This window comes from Rhipicephalus sanguineus, chromosome 10 (genome assembly GCF_013339695.2).
Source record: "Rhipicephalus sanguineus isolate Rsan-2018 chromosome 10, BIME_Rsan_1.4, whole genome shotgun sequence".
Taxonomy (NCBI): Eukaryota; Metazoa; Arthropoda; class Arachnida; order Ixodida; family Ixodidae; genus Rhipicephalus; species Rhipicephalus sanguineus.
In genome coordinates, this window is record NC_051185.1 from 7,610,966 (window position 1) to 7,637,540 (window position 26,575).

At 48.1% G+C, this 26,575-nt stretch overlaps 2 protein-coding genes across 9 annotated transcripts in view; both read right to left on the reverse strand.

The window, feature by feature from the left end:
* Positions 1 to 26,575, reverse strand: part of LOC119406943 (adenosylhomocysteinase-like 1) — a 277,734-nt gene that overhangs the window by 40,450 nt on the left and 210,709 nt on the right. For 2 of the 8 annotated variants that reach the window (XM_037673737.2, XM_037673735.2), the window contains one exon: positions 10,606 to 10,717. The exons of 4 other annotated variants lie outside the window; for them this stretch is intronic. In XM_037673737.2, the coding sequence (XP_037529665.1) occupies positions 10,606 to 10,717 (112 nt within the window). Of the gene's footprint in view, positions 1 to 6,736; positions 6,884 to 10,605; positions 10,718 to 17,086; positions 17,130 to 26,575 lie in introns of those variants that run through there. 2 more of the 8 variants (XM_037673740.1, XM_037673739.2) reach the window with 2 other exon arrangements.
* Positions 11,170 to 26,575, reverse strand: part of LOC119406953 (uncharacterized) — a 487,035-nt gene continuing 471,629 nt past the window's right edge. The window contains exon 3 of the mRNA XM_049419731.1: positions 11,170 to 11,184. The gene's annotated coding sequence lies outside the window, so the exon portion shown is untranslated. The remainder of the gene's footprint in view (positions 11,185 to 26,575) is intronic.

Sequence of the window (26,575 nt, forward strand, 5' to 3'; positions counted from 1 at the left end):
ACGACCCTGTGACAATATTTGAGCTGTCTACATTGTGCTTAACTTCCAAGCATAGGAGTTTCTAAGCGAATGAGGGTTTTCAGAGTAATTTTTATAACTACCACCACAATTTTAGCCGCTGCCGTCTTATCTAGACCAAGAACAACCCAACACGTTTGTAAAAGCCTTTATAGTGCACAAAGAAGCGTACTTACTCGAGATACAAAAACGTTATAGAAAAACAGTGCTCATGTTTCTACAATTTATTGAAAAAAGCTTTCTCGAAAAACATCACCAATGCTTTGCAATGTTTAGAAGACACGTTTGCGCGACGGTTAAAGGGATACTGACCCAAAATCGGAAAATTTTACGAGAACTCGGTAAATGAAATCTCAGTGTGCGATTACATCGAATAGATGTCGTCTCTGAGCAATTTTTTCCGCGGATAGTTGTATTTTCGGTGTCTCATCTTTCTACGTCGCATCCTTCTACGGTGCCTTAAACAATTCGAACAGATCGGCCGTGATGTGAGAACCGAGCAGTTATTCGCGCGTACTCTGTCGCTAGAAGAGTCGTCAGAACTTCACCGAGCAGATGTTCTATGCCCACAGCACTCCTTACACTGTACGACAGCCGTTTGCGTTTCGTGCTGTAGCCGTTCTCTACGCAGTTAAACTGCTCGTCAACTACAATTATCTTTTGCACAAGTAAGTCTCAGTTCCCGAAGCAAAGTGCGGAAGTGGGCTAGTTGGTATTCCATTATTAAACTGCTCAGCGCAAAAAATTTGACACGGTACACATAGAAAAGACGAGGACCAGCGCTGGTCCTCGTCTTTTCTATGTGTACCGTGTCAAATTTTTGCGCTGAGCAGCCCGTTCCCGAGCCGGCGAGTGTAAAATATTCCGCACATCTTGTTCAATACCTCGTCGTAAAATCTCTCGAAAATCCACTGCTTTGAAGGCATAGCGACAGCTGACAACTGATCGAATGTCAGTGTGATGCAACTCGCAGTTTCGGTAGCGTAGGTAATCGCCTGCCTTTCGCTTTGCTGTTCTATTTCTGGCGGCTCCTCCAAATTGGGCACTGGGCTTTCGCGGGACGCCGTGCGTTTTTTTTTTTTTTTGGGGGGGGGGGGGGGATTTGCGCCTAAACCCCGAACATTTTGGCTTTGAAATGTGTGGTGGAAGTGCTGGGAACGAGCGCGGCACGGCACCTGGCGCGAGTTCCCACTTTCTAAATGGGATCAAAACCTTGTCCCGCAATGACACGACGATAGTGCTTTACAATGTCGTCACTCTCAAAATGAACGTCACAGACTTTGCATTTCGCAGTAAGCTTTCTATCTTTGCGATGAAAAGCTTGAATGGCGTAGGGTCTTTTACAGGTCCGAAGTGCCGTGAAGCGGAGTCGTCGTTGCGGTAGCCGCTCTTGCAGCCCGGCGCAAAGCAACTCGGCATACCGCACCGTGAATCTGTTCGCCCTCGTTACACTTCGTACATCATGCACGTGTCTTCGTACGAGACGCTAAGCCTGGTCAAGAACAGTCGCAAAAATGACGAGCTAACAAAGCGCAGACGACGCTGTAACCCACGTGCGCTCGTACATCGGCGGCGCCGATCATAACAAGCGCCAGCCGCGGGAGCTAGACGTGACTGCAGCGCCACTAGTTCTCACGACCGCCACGCGGACCGCCTCTCCGGCGGAGCTTTTAAACTGAGTTTGTTCTAGTAACGTTGCACTCAGGTAATGTGCTTGCGTATATAAAACGGGGGAAGACGAAAGGGGCCGGGTGTAACTGCATGGCGGGAAATAGCGCGGAACAGAAGTGGCGCGGACAGCGGGAATGATATAGGGGAAGGGGGAGGTCGAAGTTCCTACGCAACATCTGAGCCACCCTAAGATAAGCACCGCTATAGTTTCCGCCTCCGCACGATTAGCTGGGTTGTCAACACTGTACAATGCCACCTATACTGGGGAGGTCGGGATGAAATGCGAGTACGAGGGCGGAAATTCGGGGGGTCGAAATCACAACACTGCACTTGATCGAGGGCACCTGCCTTAACGGGCACGCATTCGCGGCACGCCGTATATAATCCTCTCCGCTTGCATGCCGCCATCCGCGCTTGCGTGAATGCCGAGAGCGTCAGCGGGCACTGACAGGCCAATTTATCCTGGAGTCAGAGTCCTCTTTGCCAGGCATTCTTCCATCTTTAGAAATTTCGCGCTGAATCGTGCGTGCTTTCTCAACTTCTGCACAGTGCGATGCGTATAGATGCTGTAAATCTCGACGTCACATACAGCGACCGAGCTGCCACACTCACATTTAAAGTATAAGTGAACGGTTAACAATGGTATAACGTGTTCTCTTACTCATAATGGTGGCGCGTATCGTGTCATATGTACAGCCGGCGTCGAAAGTTTAGAGATCATTATGGGTCTGAGAAAACTTTAAATTTCTCAGCAATTTGTGAATGTATTCGCTCGGACTGCACAGTGCATGTTAGCGCGTTTTAAAACAGGCCGGAGATCTAAATTCAAGGCTACCTGATGAAGCAACGGGAATATTAAGCATTTTCTTGTGTCTCGTGGTCTCCAAGCTTTTAATAAATAATAAGTTTGGCGGTTTTAATAACGGAGCTGTTTAAGCCGGCAGTAAAAACTTTGGTGTCCGCAGAAAACCACCGGTGGGTATGCGCCACAGGAATTGGGCGAGCCCCACAACCGAGTACAGCAGGTGCGGGCGTTAAACAAAAACTCTGCTCGGCGAAGTGGAGCACGTGAAACACGTGAAAGAGAGAAAGAGAAAGAAAGAGAACATAGAGAAAAATAAAGAAACAGAGAGAGAACTTAAGAGATAGAAAGCAACAGGTTCGAAAAAAAAAAAACAGATGCAAGAAACGGAGAGAAAACGTAAGAGAAGAAAGAAGGAAAGAAAATCGAGAAACAAGGAAGGTCATCCCCTGAGTGGGTAGGTGCCAATCATCCCAGGAGCATCATCATCATCATCATCATCATCATCATCATCATCCAGCTCCGCCCTTCCTTCAGGCTTGGCACCCCTACTGCGAAGATGCGATATATATATTTTTTGTCCCAAAATCACAATAAAATTATGAGAGACGCCGTACTGGAGGGCTCCAGAAATTTTGACAACCTACGATCCTTTAACGTGCACCTAAATTTAAGTACACGGGCCTCCAGCATTTCGTACACGGACCTCCACCATCGAAAATGCGTCCTCCGTGGCCGGGATTCGATCCCGCGACCTTCGGGTCAGCCAGCAGTCGAGCACCATAACCACTAGACCACCGCGGCGGCTAACTCCAAGCTTTCGACGCCCACCACAGCTTCGATGAAGGCGCATCATACATGACTTCCTCTATGAAGCTGTACTTTCGTATACGAAGTCATTTAGTACGGTTCGCAGGCGTGAGAAGCTATGTATGGGAGACATTCGTTATCAGCGATACAGTCGGGATGGTTGTAGCGTTCTCTGCCGATAATGCAGCAAAATCAGTCAACATAGAATGACGTCGTCTGTCAAGACCAAAGATTACGTTGAACACCGTGTTTCAGAAAAAAAAAAAACAAAAAAATACGTATATAACGCAACACAGCTTCTGGACCGATATAACCATGCAGGCGTCACTTAAGAAGCCCCAGGTGCTCTAACACCAAATAACAAGTTACTTAAATAAGTATCTAATATTGCAAATACAACGCAACACGCGCACTCAATAAACCACTAAATACCGGAATTCGATAACCATATCAGTAGCGTATAAAATAGAGCCTTTGTATTACGTTACTTTCAGGCTGCTTTCAATACACAACACATTCCACAAATGAAACAACGTTCATCAATGAAGCGGTTTGATTTGTTAGTAAAAAAAGGTCCCCTTATCAAAGCGTTTTTTTTTTGTTGTTTTTCTGCCGGAGAGAGCAGCTGCTTTTAATAATACGCGTAAAAAAAAACGACTTCTCGCATTCATTTTAAGGATGCCACCCGCTTAAAAATGGGCTTTACGTTTGACAATTACGTTCCACTCTAAGAAGAAAAAGAAATACCAACAAAAAGTACATAAGCTATGGTCACTAAATGGTACTTCGCAAAAAGCACAGTCGAGAAATTCCAATACGCCCTCAAGAATAAGTAAAATATGGTATTTTTAGTAGAGCATTTGAGATGCGACTTCATTCAGCTCGAAGATATATGATTCAGATCCCACAAAAACGAATAACGCGACAACCCTCAAAGGCCAATTCATAGCGTTCTGGACTCTTCGAGGGACCCGCCGAGTATTAATTATGCCAAGCCTAGCCCTCCTTGCGAGTCATTTACATCACGTCCTCTAATTTTTCTCTTTTCATTGTTATTTCCTACTTTAACTGATTACCGTCTGTAGCTCTCCGGCCACCGTAAGCAGCTGCGATATGGAATCGACCAAGCCCACGAATAGCGCACGCGTTGGTCCGGATTCTGCCGCGTTAATTAGTGAAATATTTTCTCCGAAAACCAGGCGGGGTCGGGAAAGAATTAAAAAAATATATAAAAACATCAAATTAGGGTGTCGGCAGAGAGAGAGGTTCGCGAAATCACGCGCCGAGTCAGCGGACTGCAGGAGTACGTGGTGTACTTAACAGCAATTTCAGCCCGACATTTATCAATTTTTATTTTTTCCCTACCCGTATAAAGACGTATACATTACGCAGAGACGGCGAAAATCGTTACCGCTGTCGAAAACAGTCGACCACTGGCACGACTTTTTTTTTCTTTTTTTTTTTTGCATTGACACGTAATAACCGCGAGGTTAACCCAATATGAAGAGCTTAACTCATGCAATTTACTCATAATGACTTCATCAAATTTCGTCTCTAGATCAAGAAAGTAACTCAGCCTGCCACGTGCTGCATGACGCACATGTAAGACGCAGATTCTTTTTTTGATGCCGCAGTTCACGTCGCCTACTGCTCAATATCACAGAAGGGGAGGTGACTGTCGATCAATTTCCTGCGGCATACTGAAGCTTGGTTTTACGGTTGTAGACTTATTATTCAATTATCTGGCAGAAATTGGCTGAATCGGAAAGCTTTAAAGATTCACTATTTCGTACAGAAAAGCCTAAACTTACCTGGCATCCCATTTGCAATGATTAGTATGAGGTTCACTCACGCATTTCATACTTGTTTATAATTTTTTTCTCCCTCTCTTCTCTGGAATTTTTTAATCCCACTCCCCATCCCTATAAAGAGCATGCCAGCGGTTACCGTATTTACTAGAATGTTACGAGAGTTTTCTTTTTTCCCAGATTTTTGCCACATGAAGTCGACCCTCGCGTTACAATCGAATACCGAAATTCTTCCTGGACGCAATGAAAAGTCACCCCTCGCGTTACAATCGTGGTTGCGTTACAATCGAGTAAATACGGCATATACGCAAAAATGTTTTTTCCAATAAAAAGTCGCTCTCTGGACGGCTGACGGAGGTTCGGGTTCTTGCATAGCAAAGCCGCACATCTTAGCAATCAAAAACTCTTTTTTTTCCTGTTGAGGAGTTCGCATATATGATAATATGTGAGTGGCTTCAACTCAGCGCGTGCAGAAACAGCGCTTTCCACCGTTATCTTCACGATCGTCGACTCACGGAAAACTCAGATCTGGCACCTAGAATCGGGTCGATGCCATCCCTAGCTGATGACTCTTAAATTTCAGAAGACTAAGTGATCTTCAATTCATAATGTACTAATTTTGAACTCTGCGTTCTTAAATTTCGCGATAACATGCGTTTATCGGGGGAAGTGGAACTGTCCTTGTCAAGACATCAGCGTGCTGCCTTGACCAATACGAGCTCACTTGTGGGAGCGCTGGCTCCAGCAACAGTTCCTGCACAGCGAGTTTTCATCCTATCTTGCACGAAGTTATAGTAATGGAGAACTCCATATCGCGCATAATGCCGCGCTAACGCACTGTAATTCTCCGCAGAACTCCACTCGTCGCATACAGAACCTTGATTCATTGATACAGATACAACCGCAGACAAGGACTTCTAGACGTGACGCTATAATGCTGTATCGGCTGTGGGTCGCTACCAACTCATTTAGCTATCGCAATGGCATGGCGAATTCGTCCATGTGCGATAACTGCAACTGTGTAGAGAGACTATTGATCAACTCTTGTGCCGGTGTACCCAATTTGAACAACATCGCCGGACTCTCCAGTGTGCCTTGAGGAGACTTCACGATGGGCCTTTTACTGAAGGAAATATCTTGGGAGCCTGGCCTCACAGCTCATCATCAGATCAGACAGCCACTCGCGCCCTCCTGCAGTTCTTGGAGGCAACAGAATTGAGCGACCTGCCTGTGATACGCTGCGCTGCGTGTGTTGTGAAATGATGCACTGATGATTTTCTCTTTCGCTCTTTTACTCCTTTATTACCCTCCCCAATGTGTAGGGTAGCTAACTGGACGCAGTTTAGTTAAAATCCCTGCCCTTCCTGTATTCCTTCTCTCTCTCTATCCCCTTGAACACGCGGTGTCGCAGGAGCCAACGTGTCGAGTCTTGTCTTCCTAAAGGCACGACCACTTGTCAAACGTTGGCTCCAGAGACAACATGTGTTCTAGGATTTTTCATCGCTTCAAGCTTCCACCCTCCCTCGAACTTCTGCCCTGTATGAACCCATAGTAGGAACTCGGAAGAATCGCAACGTTGTTCCTACAGTGCACACTCGTCGTGGGGATCACGCGGCGAGGCACTCACCGGACTTGCCGCGGTTCTTGAAAGTGTTGATGCGGTCCACCCGTCGTCTCTGGACGTGCGGTGAGGAGGACAGAGTCGTCTCCTTGACCTCCCCTTCGACGGCGTCGTTGGCGGTTGCCATCGCGACGAGTCCAAACGATATCTTCGGTTAACTGTGTACACGGAAACGAAGTATCGCGTCGTCCGTTACACGGTTGCCACTTCTGCGCTTCCCGAAAACATGCCCAAAGCGTGTATACGACTGCGGCGCTATGTACAGCAATGGAGTGCAAGTTGTCGATTAATACAATAATACAACGTGGACAAAATCGTAACTCGATATGGAAGACCTGATGGTAATTGAACTTATGGAGACGTACAAGAGATTACAGGAAATTGCACTTACAAGGCATTGGAAGCTACGAAATGGATGCAAGAAGGTAGGAAAAGAACTGAAGTCGAAGCAGAGGCTACTAGCCCTTCGAATAATCTACCGAGACACTTAAAAAAGAGCACTTACAATGGAGCAGAATGATCAATATATACTTAAGGTGCACTCACAGGTACATGGAGCAACACTGCTGGCAACACTGCCATATTTGGAGAAGTATTGAAGACTTGGAATAGGATGCTTGCTATTCCAACAGTTTACCGAGACACTTATCAAAGATCACTTCTAATGTATTATCAAAATATAGGTACACGCACAGGTATATAGAACCATCTGGCAACACTGCCGTACGTACCTCAATTGCGAAGGTTTTTCTGATTCAGTCGCAGAGGCCGATGAACGAAACGGACCGTCAACACTGGAAAAAGCGGCGAGTTCCGAAAGGAAAGCGAATAAACGAATCAAAACAGAAGGGGCCGGCGCTCAACACAGAGAAGCGCAACGCGACCTTCGAAAAAAAGAACGCTTCTTCGCAACTCGCTTACGTCGGCGGCGCGCTCCTTCGCGCCACGAAGCACGGCCGCTAAGTTGTACAGTCGCCGCGGCCAGAGGCAGATGCTGCAGTGCGCCCAGCGCGCGTTTTGGCCGCGCCGCTTCTTCTCGAAATAGATGTTCCCAGTTCGGACTACGGGCCGGCGCACCGCGAGGGCGAAGCGAGGGAAGCACTACACGGTGAGGCGATGCTTAAACGCTTAAGCGAGCCTCGGGCCAGCGCTAGAACGACATGCCGCCACGCTGGTTCGGACCGTGGTTCTGGCGCCAAATTGCAACTGGCGCTTGAACGCGCTAATCGTACGGCGGTTATGGGGTTTCACGTCTCGAGGCGACTCAGGCCATAAGAGACGCCTCGCCAGGCGCTTTCGGAACACTTTCCCGGATAGGAAAGAGGTTGTCGATGGTGTCTGAGTGCGGTAGTGGCTAAGTAGGATTCCAGAATAAGCGAATACTTAGCGCACTTCATATATGCACTGAAGACGAAAGTTGGTATGCCTTCGCCTGTCCTTCGCCCCTTAATCTGCGGGAGAATAAGGGATCTAACTGGCTGCCGCCAGCGTAACGAAAGAGCGCGACTTATCTTTAAGGGTGCCCAGAAACGGCATCTGCGACCCTTAGGCGGCATAATACATATTTGCAACGTTTACAATGCATAATACGAAATTGCGAGCTCTGTTTGGAATTGTGGAGTCGATCAAAGCACCGGCGGAAGAATGTTGGGAACACTGAGACTGGAACTGCTACATATGCAGACAGAGCAGAGACGACCATGACAAACCCCTGAGTGAAGAGCTCTTCAACGGCAATGCGTAGCCTATACTGAGCTACGCAATGGCGGATGCAAACTCGCCTAAAGGCTACAGCAACGTTGAGTGGACGTAAAGACCGCAGCCGTCGCCCACCAACAGTTCAGACGAGTAGTGTGAATGAGGTACGTACCACAGTACCTGCTCGGCTGCTCCACCTTGGATGCGCAATGCTCCTTGGTGGCGCGCGCCCGGGCAGCGGCCATCTCCAATGGCGTCCCGGACTAGGGACTGCCACTCAGGCACACAGCAGTTCTCTTGTGAATTTCTTGAATAAAATGTTTACCACCACCACCACCAATGGACACTGAGTCGCGAGTATACCAGTGACGGCGACATAGAGAAAACCGCCGAGGCCACAAGGCATGACCGAATTTCTTAGAGGGCGAAACGTTCAGTCACAGCGGAAGCTGACCAGCTTAGGCTTACCACGGGCAAGACCGAAGGCATCTAGTGGAACTGCCTGAACAAGCACGGGTCACCTCGAAATGTGTTCCGCTACGTACCTATGCACAGCGTGTATATCCACGTCGACGCAAGTATACTGGACGACTGCCGTTACGCCCAAGAAGCTCTTTCCTGGCTTGACGATTCCGTGCCGAACACTTAGGACGGGCCACCCTGCGGACCTAGTAAGGGAGGACCTCACACGGGACGACCGCACGCTTTGTGCAGGCCGTCTCGTCGCACTGTCCTATTGTTCCGCGGTCTGTCGTGCAGCCACGCCGTTGCAGGAAGTCACCGTGTCGGGTTGACACCGCGCACGCGCCAGGCTAGGCACGTCCGTCCGCTTGCGGACAAGTGACACCGATCCGCTATAGCTATCGCGATCGCACGACCGCGATGCAACACGAGAGCGTTCGCTCATGCTTCCAGGCAGGTACGTCTTCCAGGTACGTATTACTACTGTTGGACATGTTGGTCGTCTTCGTCACGCGATTCCATATTCCCTTCACGGATTTGTCGTTGGACGAGGTCGTATACCCGTGTGAACCCTGCGTGTGCACCCCCGTGAAATCGATTAAGAATAATGTCGCGGCGGCGACGGCTCTGTTTTTTTTTTTTCGTCTCGTCAGATTGGCTTTCGTTATTAGAGCGTGAAAGCAACTAAGACAAAATGTTAGTGTCCTTTGGTTGTACATTTATGCGCGCATTCCACAAGGTGTCTCGTAGCCCACATTACTGCACTGCTCACGGGTCCATGCGCGAAGACGCTATATGCTCATCTATAGTAACTTTTAGCGCAACACAACGACACACGAAAGACGACAGGACACAGCGCTACTTTCTAAACTGACCGGTCAGTTGGGAGTAGCGCTCTGTCCTGTCGAAAGGGACACGGTGCGCAAGGTCAGTGTCATGTGCTTGTGGTTATTCGCGTGCGCGCACTTCTGCAGCGCACCATTATCCTTCAGTATATATGTCATACCAACTTGCCCCAGTTGAAGCACTTTTGGACGACTCTTGCGTTGCGTTGCACTAGCACTTAACATGTATAAGCACCGAGTCAAACCATTGCGTTTCACACTATGCTCGCCAGTGTATGTGTGTGTGTCCGTGTGTGCGCGCGCGTTCACTTTCCATGTCATTTCTGCCAAGTTATTTTCCAACAAAAAGGGAAAAAGTTAGCGACGACACTTCCCATCATTTTCGTTATCAAACAAAGAAAAACTATTTTTGAGATTTGCCACGCGTAACACTCGGTCTGATGTATCACCACGTCGAATCAACGCAAACAGCAGGAGAAACCGGTTTGCTGTATATTTGAATAAAGATCGAGTGTTCATTGTGAAGAAGGCACCCGTAGTGGGGCCGAAATGTGTTTTTATTTTTTATTTCAACGACTGATCGGCGCTCGCTATTTCCCGCCTCGAATCAATAGGGTACAATTACCGCAATATATTTTCTCTGTGTATGCATGTCGCTGTTCATTATGCAAGAGCGACACATCAAGCCCGATTCGACGTTCGTCCATTGAAGCGACGAGAATGGTGCGTCAATCGCGTCGAATATAGCGTGCCGAATCGACGACAGCGTTTACATTAATGTGCCTGTGAATCATCGCATCGGACTGTACAGCGTCTCGTGTTCCAGGCATGTCTACGTGTACTACAGAGCCCACGCTAAGCAACACTCACAGGATGAGCAGGTGGAGACGGCGCTGGAGCGGCGGCTGTCCAGGTACCGACCCACGGGGAGCGACATTCGCCGCCTGGAACGGTCCTTGTACGCCGGGAACTCCAGCATGGCCTGGCAGCGTCACGGTTCAGAACACACTCAGTCACGTCACAAAAACCGCGTCTCTCAAATGTCATTCATCTATCGTCATTGGGTACGAATCTGATGGCAGCAGTAGAGGCAGCAACGGCGGCAGCAGCAACGGCAGTGGCGGTACGTCATATGACGTCACGGTGCGTATATGCGCCTTATGCAGACCGGCGATATGACGTCAGGATGCGTTATGTAGACCGTTGAACGCCAAAATTAATACAGAGCGCAACGTGCACTGTACACTTATAAATTAAATGTTCCGCTTACAGAGTAGGTAGTAACTCGGTATGCAAGACCTGTGCGGTATTGTACAGTGTGCGGAAACGACTCCGGTGAAGTCCGGGATAATGTATGCACATAGATATGAATCTGAAATCAACACAATACACGGCGCGATACATACAGTGTTCGTGGAAGTTTGCAGCTCAAAACACGGATACTGTACACTTCTTGGGTGGGAGCATATGCTGAGTCATAGTGATTATGGGATACTCGAAAGACGACGGAATGTTAAGACAAGAGGCGTTCTCAGCGTGGAGATCGTACAGGAAAGACGGCACATACATGTGCTTCCATCGAACCAAAACGAGCCCCGTGGACTTGGAACAAATATATGCGCAAGGCACGAGCGCATGAATAGATTCTCTTGTTCGCCTTTTAGGCATGCTCTCAGGAAAGACAAGAAAGGGGTTCAATATTCCATAATGCAAATGGCTTTGACCAACCAGCTCGCGCAGTCTTTGTGTGACCGAATGCATTGAAAACGAGTCTCAAAACTAAGTGATCGATGAATAAAACGATAGGGCGACAACACGCACGCACGCACGCACGCACGCACACACACACACACACACACACACACACACACACACACACACACACGCACACACACACACACACACACACACACACACACACACACACACACACACACACACAGTCAACCCTACGAACTGTGCCGAGCACTGGCCTAGCCAGGGGTAGGGGGGGGGGTAGTTGTGGGGATCAAAGCATCCCAATTACTTCCCCCGTCCCGCCTTCTCCCCCCAAAAAAGTCTGGTTAAGGTGCTGTGGTTTACTTTGTATATTGTTTTGTGCATTGTAATTAAACTGTGCAAACATACCAACTAGCCCAGTTTTTCACACTAAAGTGGTGAACAGTGTTGTACACGTTCCTCTAAAACAGGAACGAAAGCTCGTTCCTCGTTCCTTCCCAATCTTGGAACGAGTTCCCGTTACAAGTTCCTTTAATGCGAAAGGAACTCGTTCCAGTTACATTTCGAAAATTGGAACGTGTCGTTACATTACCGTTACATTGGAAATCTTAATCAAAATATAGTGCTGCATAACTCTGAGGCGAAATAAAGCGCGCAATCTAAAGCTAACATTGACCTACATATATTTTACGAATTTGACATCGCCGGCAGTAAGATATATGTAGACAAAATGAATGTACAGAAACGCTCCTAGACGATTTTTTTAGAGAACACCGGCAACACTAAAGACATAACAAATATTATGCCTTAAGGGCAAGTCTATGTCTCAAAAAAAAAAAAACTGCAACTTATGTGCTCATCTATTACAAGTGCAACACATGGGGCACTTTCCACGTCAGTCTCCAAATGCGCCGTCAGAATACTGCGCTTCAGATATTCAAATGGAAATTCCTACACATGCACCAATATAAATTAGTTTCTTGCACAGGAAACCACATCGAAAAGAACAATAAATAGGCGTTTAATGAGTACTGATTTAATATCGCAGTGGGAGTAGAAAATAATGTCCATGATACGTATTCGCAACTTAGGAAAGTCCCTTGTTAGCGCTCAGCAAGACTTGCATCTCGATATTGGTATCCGACTGAGGAACCTGTTTTCTCGTCAGCACTTCGTTGGCAATGTTGAAGAGCCATTCAATCAAGTGCTTGAGGGTACTGCAGTGTTGTACACAAATAGGGACAAAACCGTGGCAGTAGTGGCGACGGCAGGGTCTGTGGCTGCAACAAGAATGTAGCGCTGGATGTACGCGTATCGTTTATAGCACGACAGACGTTATCGGTGTGGCGGCTGTCGAACTGAACTATAATAAATGTTGTAGGCCGATAGCCGCGGAGATAACTTGCATGTTGAAGGGATGCCTGCCGCAACGAAACCATCGAAGGCGCAACTGCAGCACCCGCGTCCACTGCGTTTCAGTCCTCTTCCCCACTATGCACGCAAGCGGATGTCAAAAGACAGATTTGCCGATACCTGCCGGCGGCATGCACGATATACTAAAGGGAAGATCGTGCCGCTAAAGACCACGCGACGAGAGAAAGACTCCCAGGGATTGAGCCGAAGCTTCGCAGTCGGCAGTGCGCGAACATAAAACCAATAAAACGTCTGAAGAGTACGCTGCACGCGGCAAGCCGCTGACTCCCAAGGAGTAGAACCAAAGTGTAACTTCGCCACTGTTATGTTGGGGCCGAAGACCATTCATGCGCAGTGGCTGGCTACCACGCGGGATTTCGGTGGTTAGCACGTCGGTGCTTCTCATTTTGTGCGGCTTCTGACGTTGTGATTGGCTCCTCTGTCCCATTCGCGCCAAACACCATATTCGCGACGATGATTCGCGCCGTTCGAATACTCCGCGGAACCACGCATAGGCGCCTCGACTACTGTAAGTCGGCTCCCCCACTTTTCCCTATGCTGACAAGGCCACGGGGACACGCAGCAAAACCACCCGAATACGCAGCCCCCCCCCCCCCCCCCCACACACACACACACACGCACACACTAGCTACTTTCTAGTTGGCCCAACAAAGAAGTCCGCGAGGTGAAAAATTGCGTGCCCTTTCCTGGGCAGCCTTCCAATGGGGTTCGATGATTCTCGAATATCAAGTAAATGTTCTCCAAGGTGTGTCTACACTCCAGAACGGCCCGTGATTGCTGTCAGACTGGCTCAGACAAGAAGAAAAAAATCAGCTGTTCCTCCGGCGCGCGGTTGGTCTTGACATGGCGCGCTTTTCTGCGCCCCCGGCGGGCGCCTTAAAGTGAAAACGAAGATGCAGCATAGTCAAGTGAGAGGCTAGCGGTAAAGCCCCTCTATCTTCGGAGCAGAGGGGATTTAGCGAGCGGTAGATTCTTGCGCCACACGCGGTCGTCCATACACCTTGTTCTGCGTGATGTGCTGTGTGCGGACGCCTGTTCAATGCCGAGGAACGTTTCCAGAAGGAACGCCGTTCCCTGTGCCGTTCGTACGTAAACGTAACGAGTTACCGTTACAGTTTCACCGATCCTATATGGAACGGTGGCGTTCCTTCGTTCCTCCAAAAAGGAACTAGTTCCTGGAACGTCGTTCCTTGGAACGCCGTTCCGTACAACACTGGTGGTGAATAGCCGTTAAAAAAAAAAACAGTGCTAAAGATAGAGACAAAGGCTAGCTGCCTCGACAATGCGCCATAAAGCTATATATAAGAGCAGCTGGGCAACAATGAGAGTGCGACCGTGTTTGCGCGATCATAACAGGCGTATAAGAGACGTGACCATAACAAAGTAAACGCGAGACCGTTCTTCCAAAGAATGGTCCGGAGAAATTTCGTATACGGCACGGAAACACTGATCCAGCAAAGAGAGACGTAGGCAAAAGAAATATTCCTTTTAGGAACGCGCAAAACAAGAGAAACTTGGCAGTCAATACGGAAAGTGCCATACTTATTTCAGTACAATGGAAAACACTGCAGAGGAAATCCAGACAAAGAAAGTGGAAGCGGCATACAAATGTGAGGAATGACAGCTCGAAACCAATCCAATATGGCAAGCGTCACAAAGACGGCGCCCAACAATACTTTTATATACCATGCCCAGCTACATCGGAATTCAGTTCCAGTCAGGGAGGGAATGGTTCGGACAGCAGATGGCGGAGCATCGAAATTCTGCTCACAGTTTCTCGCTACAGAGAGAAAGAGAAAGGTCGGGGAAGGTGGCTCTCAAGCGCTGAAAAGAAAGCCTCGTTCAAATCACGCAGAAAACCAGGTTGGCATAAGAACGGCTTTTCGAACACAACGCGTTTGCCTCACGCTTCGATAGGCGCTGTATTGCAGAAGCCATAAGCGACATTGGGGAGACCTAGGAGGTCAGAACAAAACAAATGTTTACTATACGGTATACGAGATGCGCTCAGGTCAACTGCGCGTTAGAAAGTAATGGTCCGTCGACAGTGATCTCACTGCGCTGATACACGGGCATGTGTGGAGACCGAAATGACAATTTCAAACCAGAAAAAAAAAAAAAAACCCGAACGTGCGCCGACACCGCATATCGTAAGTGCTTTACACGAATAAGATGGCATCCTCCGCCGCTCCGTGCTGTCAAGCAGCACGGCGACAGCACCTAGCAATTTTATTATGCAAGATTTATTTTCCGAGCGTCGACTGCTACTTCAAAGGAAGATGGCGAATACGCGGGCATGCGTGTATCGTGGCCTCCGCGATCACCTGCCGGAACGGAGCGCCAGCTGACGATCGCGGAGGCCACGCATATATATGCCTCCAAGGAACGCAGTCCACAATGATTACATAGACACGTCTGTCGCGGTTATTCCTTGCAGACGGCTGCTTGTAGTAGGACAGGGGATGAGAAAGACGACGACGATTATTGCATGATGATATAGGCTCGAGGGAGCGGGTTAGATTCTCGGCCACGGCAGCCTGACCGATCTTCCGGAAAGGACAGGTGCCAATCATTCTAGGATGATCATCATCGTCATCATCCGTTGTCCGTGTTCCTTGCGGCTCCGCACGCGAGCCATGACGCCGGAACTATAGATTGCCGCAGAGCAGTGTGCGCATCTTATGTGCTTTAGCAACCGCTGCACGGAACTACACATGCTTTAGCGACACACTGTATCCAATACAGAGTACAACGACGTGTCCGACTGAAAGGGAACGGGAATCGGTTGCAATCAGCCGCCACGGGCAGGGAAAGAAAAGGGCACTTTAGTCCTGCAGGAATGCCTCTTTCGGAGGAGACGGGAACAACCACAGTCGCGCTGTAGCAATCACAGGCGCTCGTGTCATTACGCGGTAGGAACAACTGGCGCGCGTCCTGCTGGACTGCGGGTCCGCGCCGCCGGCGCGACCATTAGCCGGCCGGCCGGCCGGACTCATGCACGAAGCGGGACCCTCCATCGGCCATCCCACCCTCCCGCTGTCACATCCAGACACCAGGAATCCTGACTGCGTCGCTACGCTTGCGGTCGACGAGCGATGTCGACGGCATGTGTGCCGCGCGGTTCGGCAATGTCACGTACCGGCAAGGGAAGCGTGTGTGCGTGCGAACGTAGTATTCAAGACCTATAAAAAGCGCGCTAATAATATACAATTGTTGTTTCATGTCCCAAAACCACGGTATGAGTATGAGCGATCCTTAGTGTTGGGCTCCGGAAATTTCGACCACCTGCAGGGGATTGTTTAACGAGCACCTAAATTTAATTACACGGGCCTCTATAGCATTCCGCCTTCGTCGAGATGCGGCCGCCGCGGCCGGGACTCGATTCCGCGACCTTCAGCAGTCAAGCACCATAACCACAGACCAACGCGGCGAGTAGAAAGAGTGTGCTGTTGGCACTCTCTATGACATGCAGAAGCTTTATTTATGGGATCGTCAACTCTACTACATTCGGTTGTGCAACATTCGGTTGTTACACGAACCACCTATCTGTTTGTGCATGGGTGTGGAATGAACGTGGTTGCGAAACACCTATAGTGGCAATCTCAGGCACGCGTATAGACCTTGTCAACGAAGGCTACCTGGGAGCCGCCATAAGCCTCTCTGGGCTGTTGTTAACATGCGTGACCCCCCAAAAATGCACTGCCGAGGCTGTGACGTCAGCTTTTGTACTCCCGTGCAACAGCCCAGAAAGGCGGGGAGCCTTCTCTCCGTTAAAAAGGTGTATACGCAGAAGCACGAACTGTATATTTATTTTGCCAGATTAAACATTGCGTGTCGTTGGATGGATGGATAAGGCTACACCCTTTTGAGCGGCAACTATAGAGCTGCAATGCGGGATTGTTGGAATGCGCTCTCCTGGAATGCCGGTGAAGCTCAAACAACAAGAGGGCAGAGGAAGAGGAACAGACAGGCAGACAACGTACTCGCGGTCACGTGCTCTTTTCGTCTCCTCTTATTTCAGGAGCTGCACTACAGAATCCTACAGAGCCCTGGACAAACCGTTAATAGCCGGTACCTTGAATGTGGCAACGAGATACACGCGTCACACACAACCAGCTCACAGAATCGTCACGTGATGCCAGCAGACGAGCGCTGAGTCCTCGCACGCGAATCGGTGTGCAGATGTGCACAAGCTCACCCTTCCAGATGATCTTCAGCGGCGACATCCAAGTATTCCCGCGAGCCTCGAAGGAACGGACGCCGTGATCTATACCAAAAGGGGAGCAGGAGGTCCCGCAAAGCGACCAACAAACTGAATCGGCTTCATGAGGCCTTGCACTGTGGGGGAGACTGGCGCGCGACCTTTATAAAGAAAAGCGCCGGGCAGCTGCGGCTGATGGGTGCTGCCGTTCGGGGAGCGCTCGCAGCCGCCGAGATGAGTGACTAGAAGAACCCCGGGCCACACAGTACGCCGGCCCCGCCCGCGGTTTCATCAAAGATTCACCGGGCTTCAGAACCGCAGTGGTTCGGGCCCTGTGTGCAGTCTGGGTCGCGTCGCTCTTTCTTTCAATGCCGACGACGACGCATGCAAAGGTCGCCGCCTCCACGGCGACCGAGAATGGCGAGAGCTGCTTTTCGTTGTTTATTTTTTTTTCTTTACTGCACGTGCACTTCTCTGGAGAGATTAGCGACGAGAGTTTGCCCTCCGGACCTCTGCCCGTAACGCGAGCTGGCATTCACAGCGCGGCGCGTCGGTAAAAGGACGCCATAACACGCGAGCAGGCGAGACGTGTCCATACAGGGCGTACCTGCCCAGTGAATACATGGTTTAGCATCGGTGCGCTATTAGCAAAACGCGGCTAAAAGCGCGTCCTTTGTCACTACATGTGAAGCAAGGACGTAGCCACAAATAATTTTTTTTGGGGGGGGGGGAGGGGGGGGGGGTTCAACCAACCTTTATGTATGCTCATGCGGCTTTTTGTATGTGTGCGCGTATACATATACACATGCAAAATTGAAAATTTTCGAGAAGGAAAGGAGGGGGGGGGGGGTGTATGAACCTTATTTTCCTTCTCCAACACCGATTAGAAGGATAGAACTTTGATTTAGGACAACCTATAAACTCCACAGCAAGCCAGTTAGAACAGGAAACGGAAATGAAAACAACCAAACCGCTACCCTGCCGTGCGTGAATCAATAATTAGCATGAGGAACAAAACCGATACTACCGTGAAAAAAGGCTGATGGTAGTGACATGATATACAGAGATATTGGTGCCATCGAGTTCGCGACAGCATACAGCCAGGTACGATAACATGTTTTCCGTGTTTGTTTATTTGCCTTTTTTTTTTTTCATCCAAAAAAATACATCCCAACAAACAGTACTCTAGCGCCCTTACGGAGAAATGAATGACCGAAAAGCATGAGGTAGCAGATTCCCCATTTTGCGGTTCATGCAATCTCGTGGCAAGAAGCCCGTTTTTTTTTTTTTTTGTGAGTTCTGCTTTTGGTACTGTCTAGGTCGCGAGGATAGACTCCGGGTCATTACTGCGGCGTGGAAAAAAAAATGCAAGAGGCCACGAAAAAAAAAAAAACACGGAAAGCGAGGTAATTGCGGACTCCGCGTCAGCACTTTGGCACCATAAAGATAAGAGCTCCGTCGGGACCTGGCAAGGGGTGGGCGGACTTCGGTGTACTGTGCTCGCACGGAAAAAGAAGGAAAAAAATGAGATGAAGAAAAAGGTGTAGAAATAGAAAGGAACCGTGATCGCAAATATGACACGGATTCCCGTGCAGACGCGAAAGAGAAGCTTCCTTAAAAGCACGAAATGGCTGCGTCATAACGACGCCATATAGTGTGTTTTTACGGGTATACACGCGCCATGAAATTCCACCTCCCCTCAAAAGAAAAAGAGAAGTCAATATTTCTATGACATTGATGAAACAGTGCACGAAATACACAATTAAGCACACATAAGCTACAGTTCAGTGCTTCTATTTGCGTCGTGGGTATGTGTGCGCGATTGTGTCTTTCGTGCGCTGCTTCATCAATATCATGGTTCACCAACTAGTCTAACCGTACATATAAACAATATTTCTACACATGCGTACATTTCCAACGGCTTGGTCGTGAGAAACGTTCCGGCGCCTGGTTTAAGGTACGTGCTGCAGCGTAACTTCAACCCCTGCCGGCCTCCTTTAGTGGAGAACCCTGGCACGCGCCTATGTACGTAGTACGTGCCACAGTGATTCGCGTCGCTAGCGACGCGTTAGGGTAGTCGTTATAGCAACCCTGCCACTCCAACCCAGCCACTGCTCCTTTCTCGGCACAGCGCCATATGCGCGGTCACGTGACGCATCAAAAAAGACAGAAGGAGCAACCAATTCCGCTGAAGGCGAGCCAATTGGCGACGCCGGCGCTGACCACCGAGGCAAGGTTACTTCACGAAACAAGCAAACAAAAAAAAAAGTAGAAAGAATGAAAGAGGAAGGGAGGGGTCGGCGTTTGTGTACACGCATCACATCTAGATTTAGCGAACACTTTCGTCACAGAGCGTGGCGCTCGGAAATGCGCCACACGAAGGCCGCAGCGCGGAACTATATAGTCAAAAGTCGAGACGAGTGAGAGATATCTCGAGAGGGCTGGGCGTGAATTGGGTCAAATGCTGGCGCGATCCCGGTTCAAGTGCTGTTTGACCCTAATTGCCACGATTGCCGCGGCAGTGCGTACGCAAGATCCAAAACGCAAATGCATCCCTGAAGGACCCCAGATGGAATTCGCACCGCCGCATTGCGTGCGCAAATAATATGGCTGCCGCGATCGCTTCAACGCGGAATAAAACTGAAGTCTGAATAATATCGTAGCCAATATTAAACAGGGACACAGGCAAGGCGCACGAAAAATAACACACGTTTATATGTGCAACAGTATTATTAAGGCGGAAGCCTTACATGCCTCGTCAGACGGGAAAAGTGGCCTTCGGCGTCGACAACATGAGTGGTGACCAAAAATCCGACGACGTCTCACGATACACCGAATGTCAATTAAAGCACGTCAAAGTGAACTAAGAGTGATGTGAAAGTGATCGAATCAGGAGCAAAACAAAATCTTCACTAGCGCACATAAAAGACAGGACAAAAATATAGGCACACATAGAAACACAGAGCGCACTCTGTGCGTATGTGTGCCTATACTTTTGTCCTGCATGTCTTATTTGCGCTACAAGGAAACATACTGGAGATGTGCTACCAACAGACCCGCATCGCATCCCTCGTGGACTTTAAAATAAAATGAAATGAAGTAAGGATTAACTATGGGAATCTCATATGCCGTCTATACAGACTGTACCAAAAGTCTGAAGGGACGCCTATCAAACGTTCTACATGGATGATATACAGACAGGTATACACGATATATAGACAGATATGGGCCTCACAGATGTCACAAAACACCAACTAGCACACCTATATCTACCCTGACATCGCCCCGCCGACCAAGAGCTCTGTGAGAGGAAAGTGTGAAATATAAAAGGCGCGTTTGTAAAGGCTGCAGAGTGTGTGTGACGGTGGCGCAGCGGATAGCATGCCCGGCATCTGTTGTCGCGGACCGCGAGGTCGTGGGTGCGACTCTCGTTCATGGAATTTTTTTTCTTTAGGTTTTCATTTGCCGTCTGATCGTGTGCATTCTTTCGACGTCATTTCCGTGACAGAAATACGTCACTGAAATCTTGGTGGACCCCGGTATAAAACACTTTCGTGTTAAAATATAACGCCGGCCCTTTCACTCGTTTCAGACAGCCAAAAGAAAGCCACGGCGCGTTCTTTAAAAGCACGCATTGCCGGACCGCCGCGCGTTTGACGTTTACGTTACACGAGATTGCAATAAATGTACGAAGAACAATGGCAAAGGCGACAGTTTTCGATTTCTGAAGAATGCGCGACTTGAACATACATACACATGCAGAAAATCAGACTCGAAGGATCTGCCCCGCCGTAACCGATAACGCATTTTCACATTTTATCCGGTCGAGTATACAGTCGATATCCGATTCAACCTTCGTCCCAACGCATAAATACCAGGATACTCTTTCCGTTGAATCGACAGAAAGCACACAAAGTCGCTCAAACCATGCGTCACATAGAAAAAAAAAAGAATATGGGCGACTCCTTTCGGCGAGCTCTTTACTTCCCACGTACATGATTCTCTTTAGAGAGACACGTTAACTCTCTTTTTATTATCCCACGACTCTCCGACGAGAGTAAACAACGATCTCAAAAGAGAGTCCAGCTGTCTCTTTAAAGAGAGTGATATACGAGGCAAGCCATGATTCCCAAAAAAGGAGTAAAAAGACTTTTTTTTTCTTAGACTTGTAGGATCAGAATGAGTATACCACCTCGGGTGTCTAATTTATATATATATATATATATATATATATATATATATATATATATATATATATATATATATATATATATATATATATATATATATATATATATATATATTATCCTGATGTTCCGTTTCCCTCTCGATATGGTGGAAATGAAAGATTCGACAGTCCGAATCAACGGTTCGCGTGGTTGCATTTAAGGGGAACAGTAGTAGCGCTCCGGTTATAAGAAACGCGTTCGAAAAGAACTTTTCTTTGTAGCGTTCTCCCTAAACCATATCAGAGGAACAGAGAGTAGAGGTTGGGAACGGAGGGCTACTCGCATCGTAAATCAAATCGACCCGAGCCGTCGCGACATTGAGTCGCTTCACCAACCGCCCGGCAAAAATGGAAAGACGTATATCTTACACGAACTATACAAGACAGCAAAGAGCCATGAATTGACTTCTTTTTTTTTTGTTATATTTCACGCTACTATATCTGATATAACGTTGCGGGAGAATGACTATTTTTTTTTTCTGAATCAATATCATTCACTTTTTCTCCATTTCGAGCTCTAGCAGTCGCTCTGCAGCATGCTTTCATATCGAGATTCGAATCGGAAGCCATTTCTCACTCCACGTTTCTCCTTATTTTTTTCACTCATTATTACACATACTTCTAAAACATTTCACGAGTTACCGTTTCTGCTTCGCACTCCCAGCTCCCCGCATTCGCCCTCATCATAGCTCACTGCGCTTTCGATTATTGCATCTCTTAAAAAAGGTATTATTGCATCTCGAGCAACGCGTAGGCGGCGATTGGATCATTGCCTGCAAAGTCAATTTCTCTATCTCTCCCTTTCTCTCTCTGTTATATATATATATATATATATAATATATATATATATATATATATATATATATATTCTTCTGCGTGCATTCGTTCTAATACTATCCCCTCCGTCGTTTCTTCGCAGACTATTGCATTTCGTTGCCACCGAATCCCAGAGTTAAAGTACAGTACGCCTTCACTTTTTTTTCTTTCTTATTTTTTTTGCTTAAAGTGAAATAATATACGAGGGCGAAGAAGGGGCGCGAGCAACTGCTTGAAGATAACGTGTGAAGTTTCCGGTGTCGTGTTCCTCGTTTCCACGTTCCCGCGTCTCATTTTACGACTAGCACGCTGTGAGTATTAAAAATGTAGTGCAGAACCTACAGCTATACAAGCAAGGCTCTCTGCAATTACGGCTACACTACTCGACATGCCGGCTTCTTATAAGCGGATCGGATTAGATAGCAAGGGCGCGGATATTCCGTAACGGTATGGTAAGCGATCCTACCTTAGCTACATAAGGATGTAGAGCAATTTCGTTATGTCCGTATAATTGCTACCATTAACGTTTTTACGGATTACCGGAGAAATATACGTGATGGGCTGCGCCGGTAGTGAATTCGAAGGTTGTGGATTCGGATCCCACCGACGGAAACGGCGTTTTTCCATCCACATCCGTTGATTTTAATTTACATAATAATTGCTACACTGCAGTTAAGAACAATGATGTTTCCTATGCTTTCATGGGCCTAATTGTATGTCGGATTCAATTGCTTGAACCTAACCACAGACACATATTGCTAATATTGTGGTGACTTACACGCTTTACCCGAATGCCGGTGTAAAGCACAGCCAGTCAAATCAGCATCAATTCATTACTTTCATTATTTTGTTTTGACGAGAACATTGACGCGACTGAACATTTTTGCAAAGGTTCGACAGAACGCCACAAGACGTCGCTACCAGCTCTGCCAAGTGATTTACGTGGACAAAAATTGAAGGCGTGCAGACTAACTATACGAACTGGTACGGGGTGTGTACGACTCTGGAGTGTTTTAGTTTATTTACTTTTTAGGTGTTTCTTTTTTAATTTTTTTCTCTGGCTAGGGCAAATTAACCTTGCCCGCCCGATACAAAGGAATCGGCCCCAAATCATCATCATCATCATCCATCACCATATGCCACCACCGTCAACGACTTCGGTAACCCGCAAGACGTAAACGGTCAAAAGCTTACGAACGAACTAAAATTCTCTACTTGTAGAGCACAATGTTGCCAAAGCTGCCTACACATATGACTCGCGAACAGTTTTCGCCGCCGCGTAATGGAAAGGGTTCCCTGCAAAGGCAAGTCGGAGACGACCGTGACATGTGAGTAGGGGAGAGGCAGGCCTACTCTGCGAGAGAGAGAGGGTTACTGTACGACGCCTCATCAATTCTGCTCCGAAGACAAGAGGAGGTGTCGGGCCCATAGCGTGGCCCGCTGCTTCCGAGAGAGAATTGCACGCACGACTATTCATCACCGACCCTCGCTCTCACCCTACCGCTCTTTCTTAAGCCCCCTTCGATCGCTGCACATACACTCTCGCCGCTAACCAGTGCGGTGCAGCGCTGATTAGGCTAGAGCTGAGATGTATACAGCTGATTGCGAACAGAGTTCGAATACCTTATCCCGTCCCATTCTAAATAAATAAATATCTGCAGTTGCGCCTGAAGTACGAGGCAGAAAATAGAGCAAAGCCTTATAATTCTTATTCAAGCCAGATTCCCTAGAAATTGTTATAGGAAACACTATTATTGGAAACACCCACTTCAGATATCGGTATAGCTGAGGTGCAGCCCGAAGTCGCGAGAGGTACGTAGGGACGTACGAAAGATTTAGAGCGTCCAGAATTCGCGTGTCTGGTGTTTGCGTAATATACAAGCTGGATGCAACCTCCTCGATAATACCGGGTTTCCGAACTCAGGTAGCGACATCTTGCAATGCTCCGGCTAAATACTATGTCTTAGAGCTACGGTGTTCTTGAAAAAAAACAAACATTTAAAGAGGCAACGTGATAATGCCAAAAATTTACCCCAGCAGTCAAGCAGAACAACTTTGGCTACTGCAACAGTGGCTCGGTGTTAGCCTAGTTTTGGTGTGCGCCGCCAGGTAGTGCCTTAAATCATTTATGACTGGAGGAGGCTCACCAGGCTCACCAGTAAATATACGGCTAGCAGTGCGGGCGATATGGCAACAAGGAGCATTAAGCGGAAGGTCAGAGAGGCGGAGAGGACTTATTGGATGGCAGCGATGGAAAAGAAGCCGGCTCTGAGTAACTACCGAAAGGGAAAAAACGAAATAAGGAGGGAAAGGTTTTATGATAATTCAAGGGGAAGCGCTTTACTGTTTGAAGCAAGGTCGGGCTGCCTTAGAACGCGTAGTTATAAAGCGAGATTCAGTAACGAAGAAGAACAATGTACATGCTGCGGGGGAACTAAGGAAACGATGGAACATGTAGTGATTAAATGTGGCGATATTCACCCAAGTATACGTGTGGGCACGAGTCTACAGGAAGCCTTGGGTTTTAGGGACAACAATGGAAAGCTGAACACGTCCGCGATAGAAATAAGTAAGAGACGGTTAGAGTATTGGTGGCAGAAAGGTAGAGATAAAGTACAAAAATAAATAATGGGGAAAAATAAGGTCATTCTGCCTTAAGAGGCAGAGAGATGGACCGTGAATTCATATTTTTTGTATAATAAGATAGATTTAATCAATGTGGATAAGGTATTAGGCCAACATAAAACAAGGAAGGGTTTTTTTTTTTTTTCGAGCCTGGTGGCAGACATGTCACCGCCCCGTTATTAGGGTGGCTCCTACCGTTATAAAGGGGACGCTCATAGCATCCATCCATCCATCCGACTAGAGTTACTGTATATGCCACTTACTGTATTACAACTGTATACGATACAGTAACTTTATGACTAGGCTTGGCCCAACGTTTCGGCAATCGTACTTGCCTTCTTCAAGGCTGCAAGTCCGCTGGTCGAAGCGTTAGCTCCATCGACACCACGTATTTAAGAATTGTTCATCTCTTCAAGCTTGCACCTCCCCCTGAACTTCTGCCTTTCTTATGCTTCAAGACTGTCACGTGACGCTCCCTCCTAGCTCTTTTTTTTTTCCTTCCTCCACGCTGGTATAGCGCAAACGCTACGAGGTTTCCGGACAAACCAGAACTCTGCACTGTGCACTATTGCAAGCGCTGCATGGGTTAAGTGACCGTTGGGAGCAACACTGCACGATTCTCTCTCACTGCCTCCTTTCTCAATCCCCGTCAACCCTTTCCATCTCTCCCTGGTTCTTGTGTAAGGTACACAAAGAGGCCCGGATAGAAGACGGCGAAGGAGGAGGCTTAGGACACGGGCCAACCGCTCGATCGCTGGGCTCCGTGGGGAGTCGCGTCGCGTAGACGTGACGGGGCATTCATTCGGGGCCGCGGCAGTGGTGGTACGGCCGTCAATAAGCGAGCCACGGTGCCTCGGCTTAACCGGACTTGGAGAAAAAGGATAGCCGACGAGGCCATGGATCGAGATCCGTCCTTTCCTACTGTCCCGACAGGGTTTCTGTCCCGAGCGTCTTTTGTTCGTCCGTGACGCTGTTTGTCCATATGTCCATTAGCAGCTGATTGCCGTAGAAACCACGAGATAAATGGATGCGTCCATGTTTGTACGCCAGGTGTTTTGTGGCAAAAAACCTCTTCTTCCCCACTGCGGAAGCGTATGCTACTCGCACAGCCGTCAGAATACTCCTCAAAGGGGCCCTGCAACACTTTTTCAACATGGCCAGAAAACGCTGCCGATCGGTAGTCGAGGCTCCCGAGAACACGCGAGCCAAACATTACTGCACAGCACGCGGCCTGGAATTTACAATGAACTCTCAGTCAGCTAAAATCGTTCCCTCTTCTTTCTACAAGTGATGCCATATACTCAAATGATCGCGCAATATACCCAATTTCACGGCCATTGGCTGATATAAGCATAGTTAGCATAGTGAGCTGAATAGTTACGACGGCCGCCGCGGGATGCCGCCACGTGCCCGCGAGCGCGATCACACCGAAAATAAGCCGCGGTTTCGAAGAAAAGAAGTGCTCAAGGTCATGACGCACGCGTGATGTAACTTTACCCCGTACCATCCCGCCCTGCTCAGCTTCCGGCGTTCTCGTCGGCACGAGAGAAGAGGGAAAGCAATTGCAACGTGCGACAAATGTTTTTCACTCCGCTCGTACATGACGGGTTCTGAAACTTTTTGCGGCGGTCGATTCGTGAGGCAATAAACTCCTTTAATGAAGCCATTCGATGGTTACTTGGAAATGTGTTGCAGGGCCCCTTTAAAGCAACCCCTATGTCATAATGTGGACAGTTCTAGTTTAAATTTACCATTTCATCTAAACTCCGGGAGTTCAGCCACCGCAAGTTTTTTTCTTTAATCCATCCAACCATCCC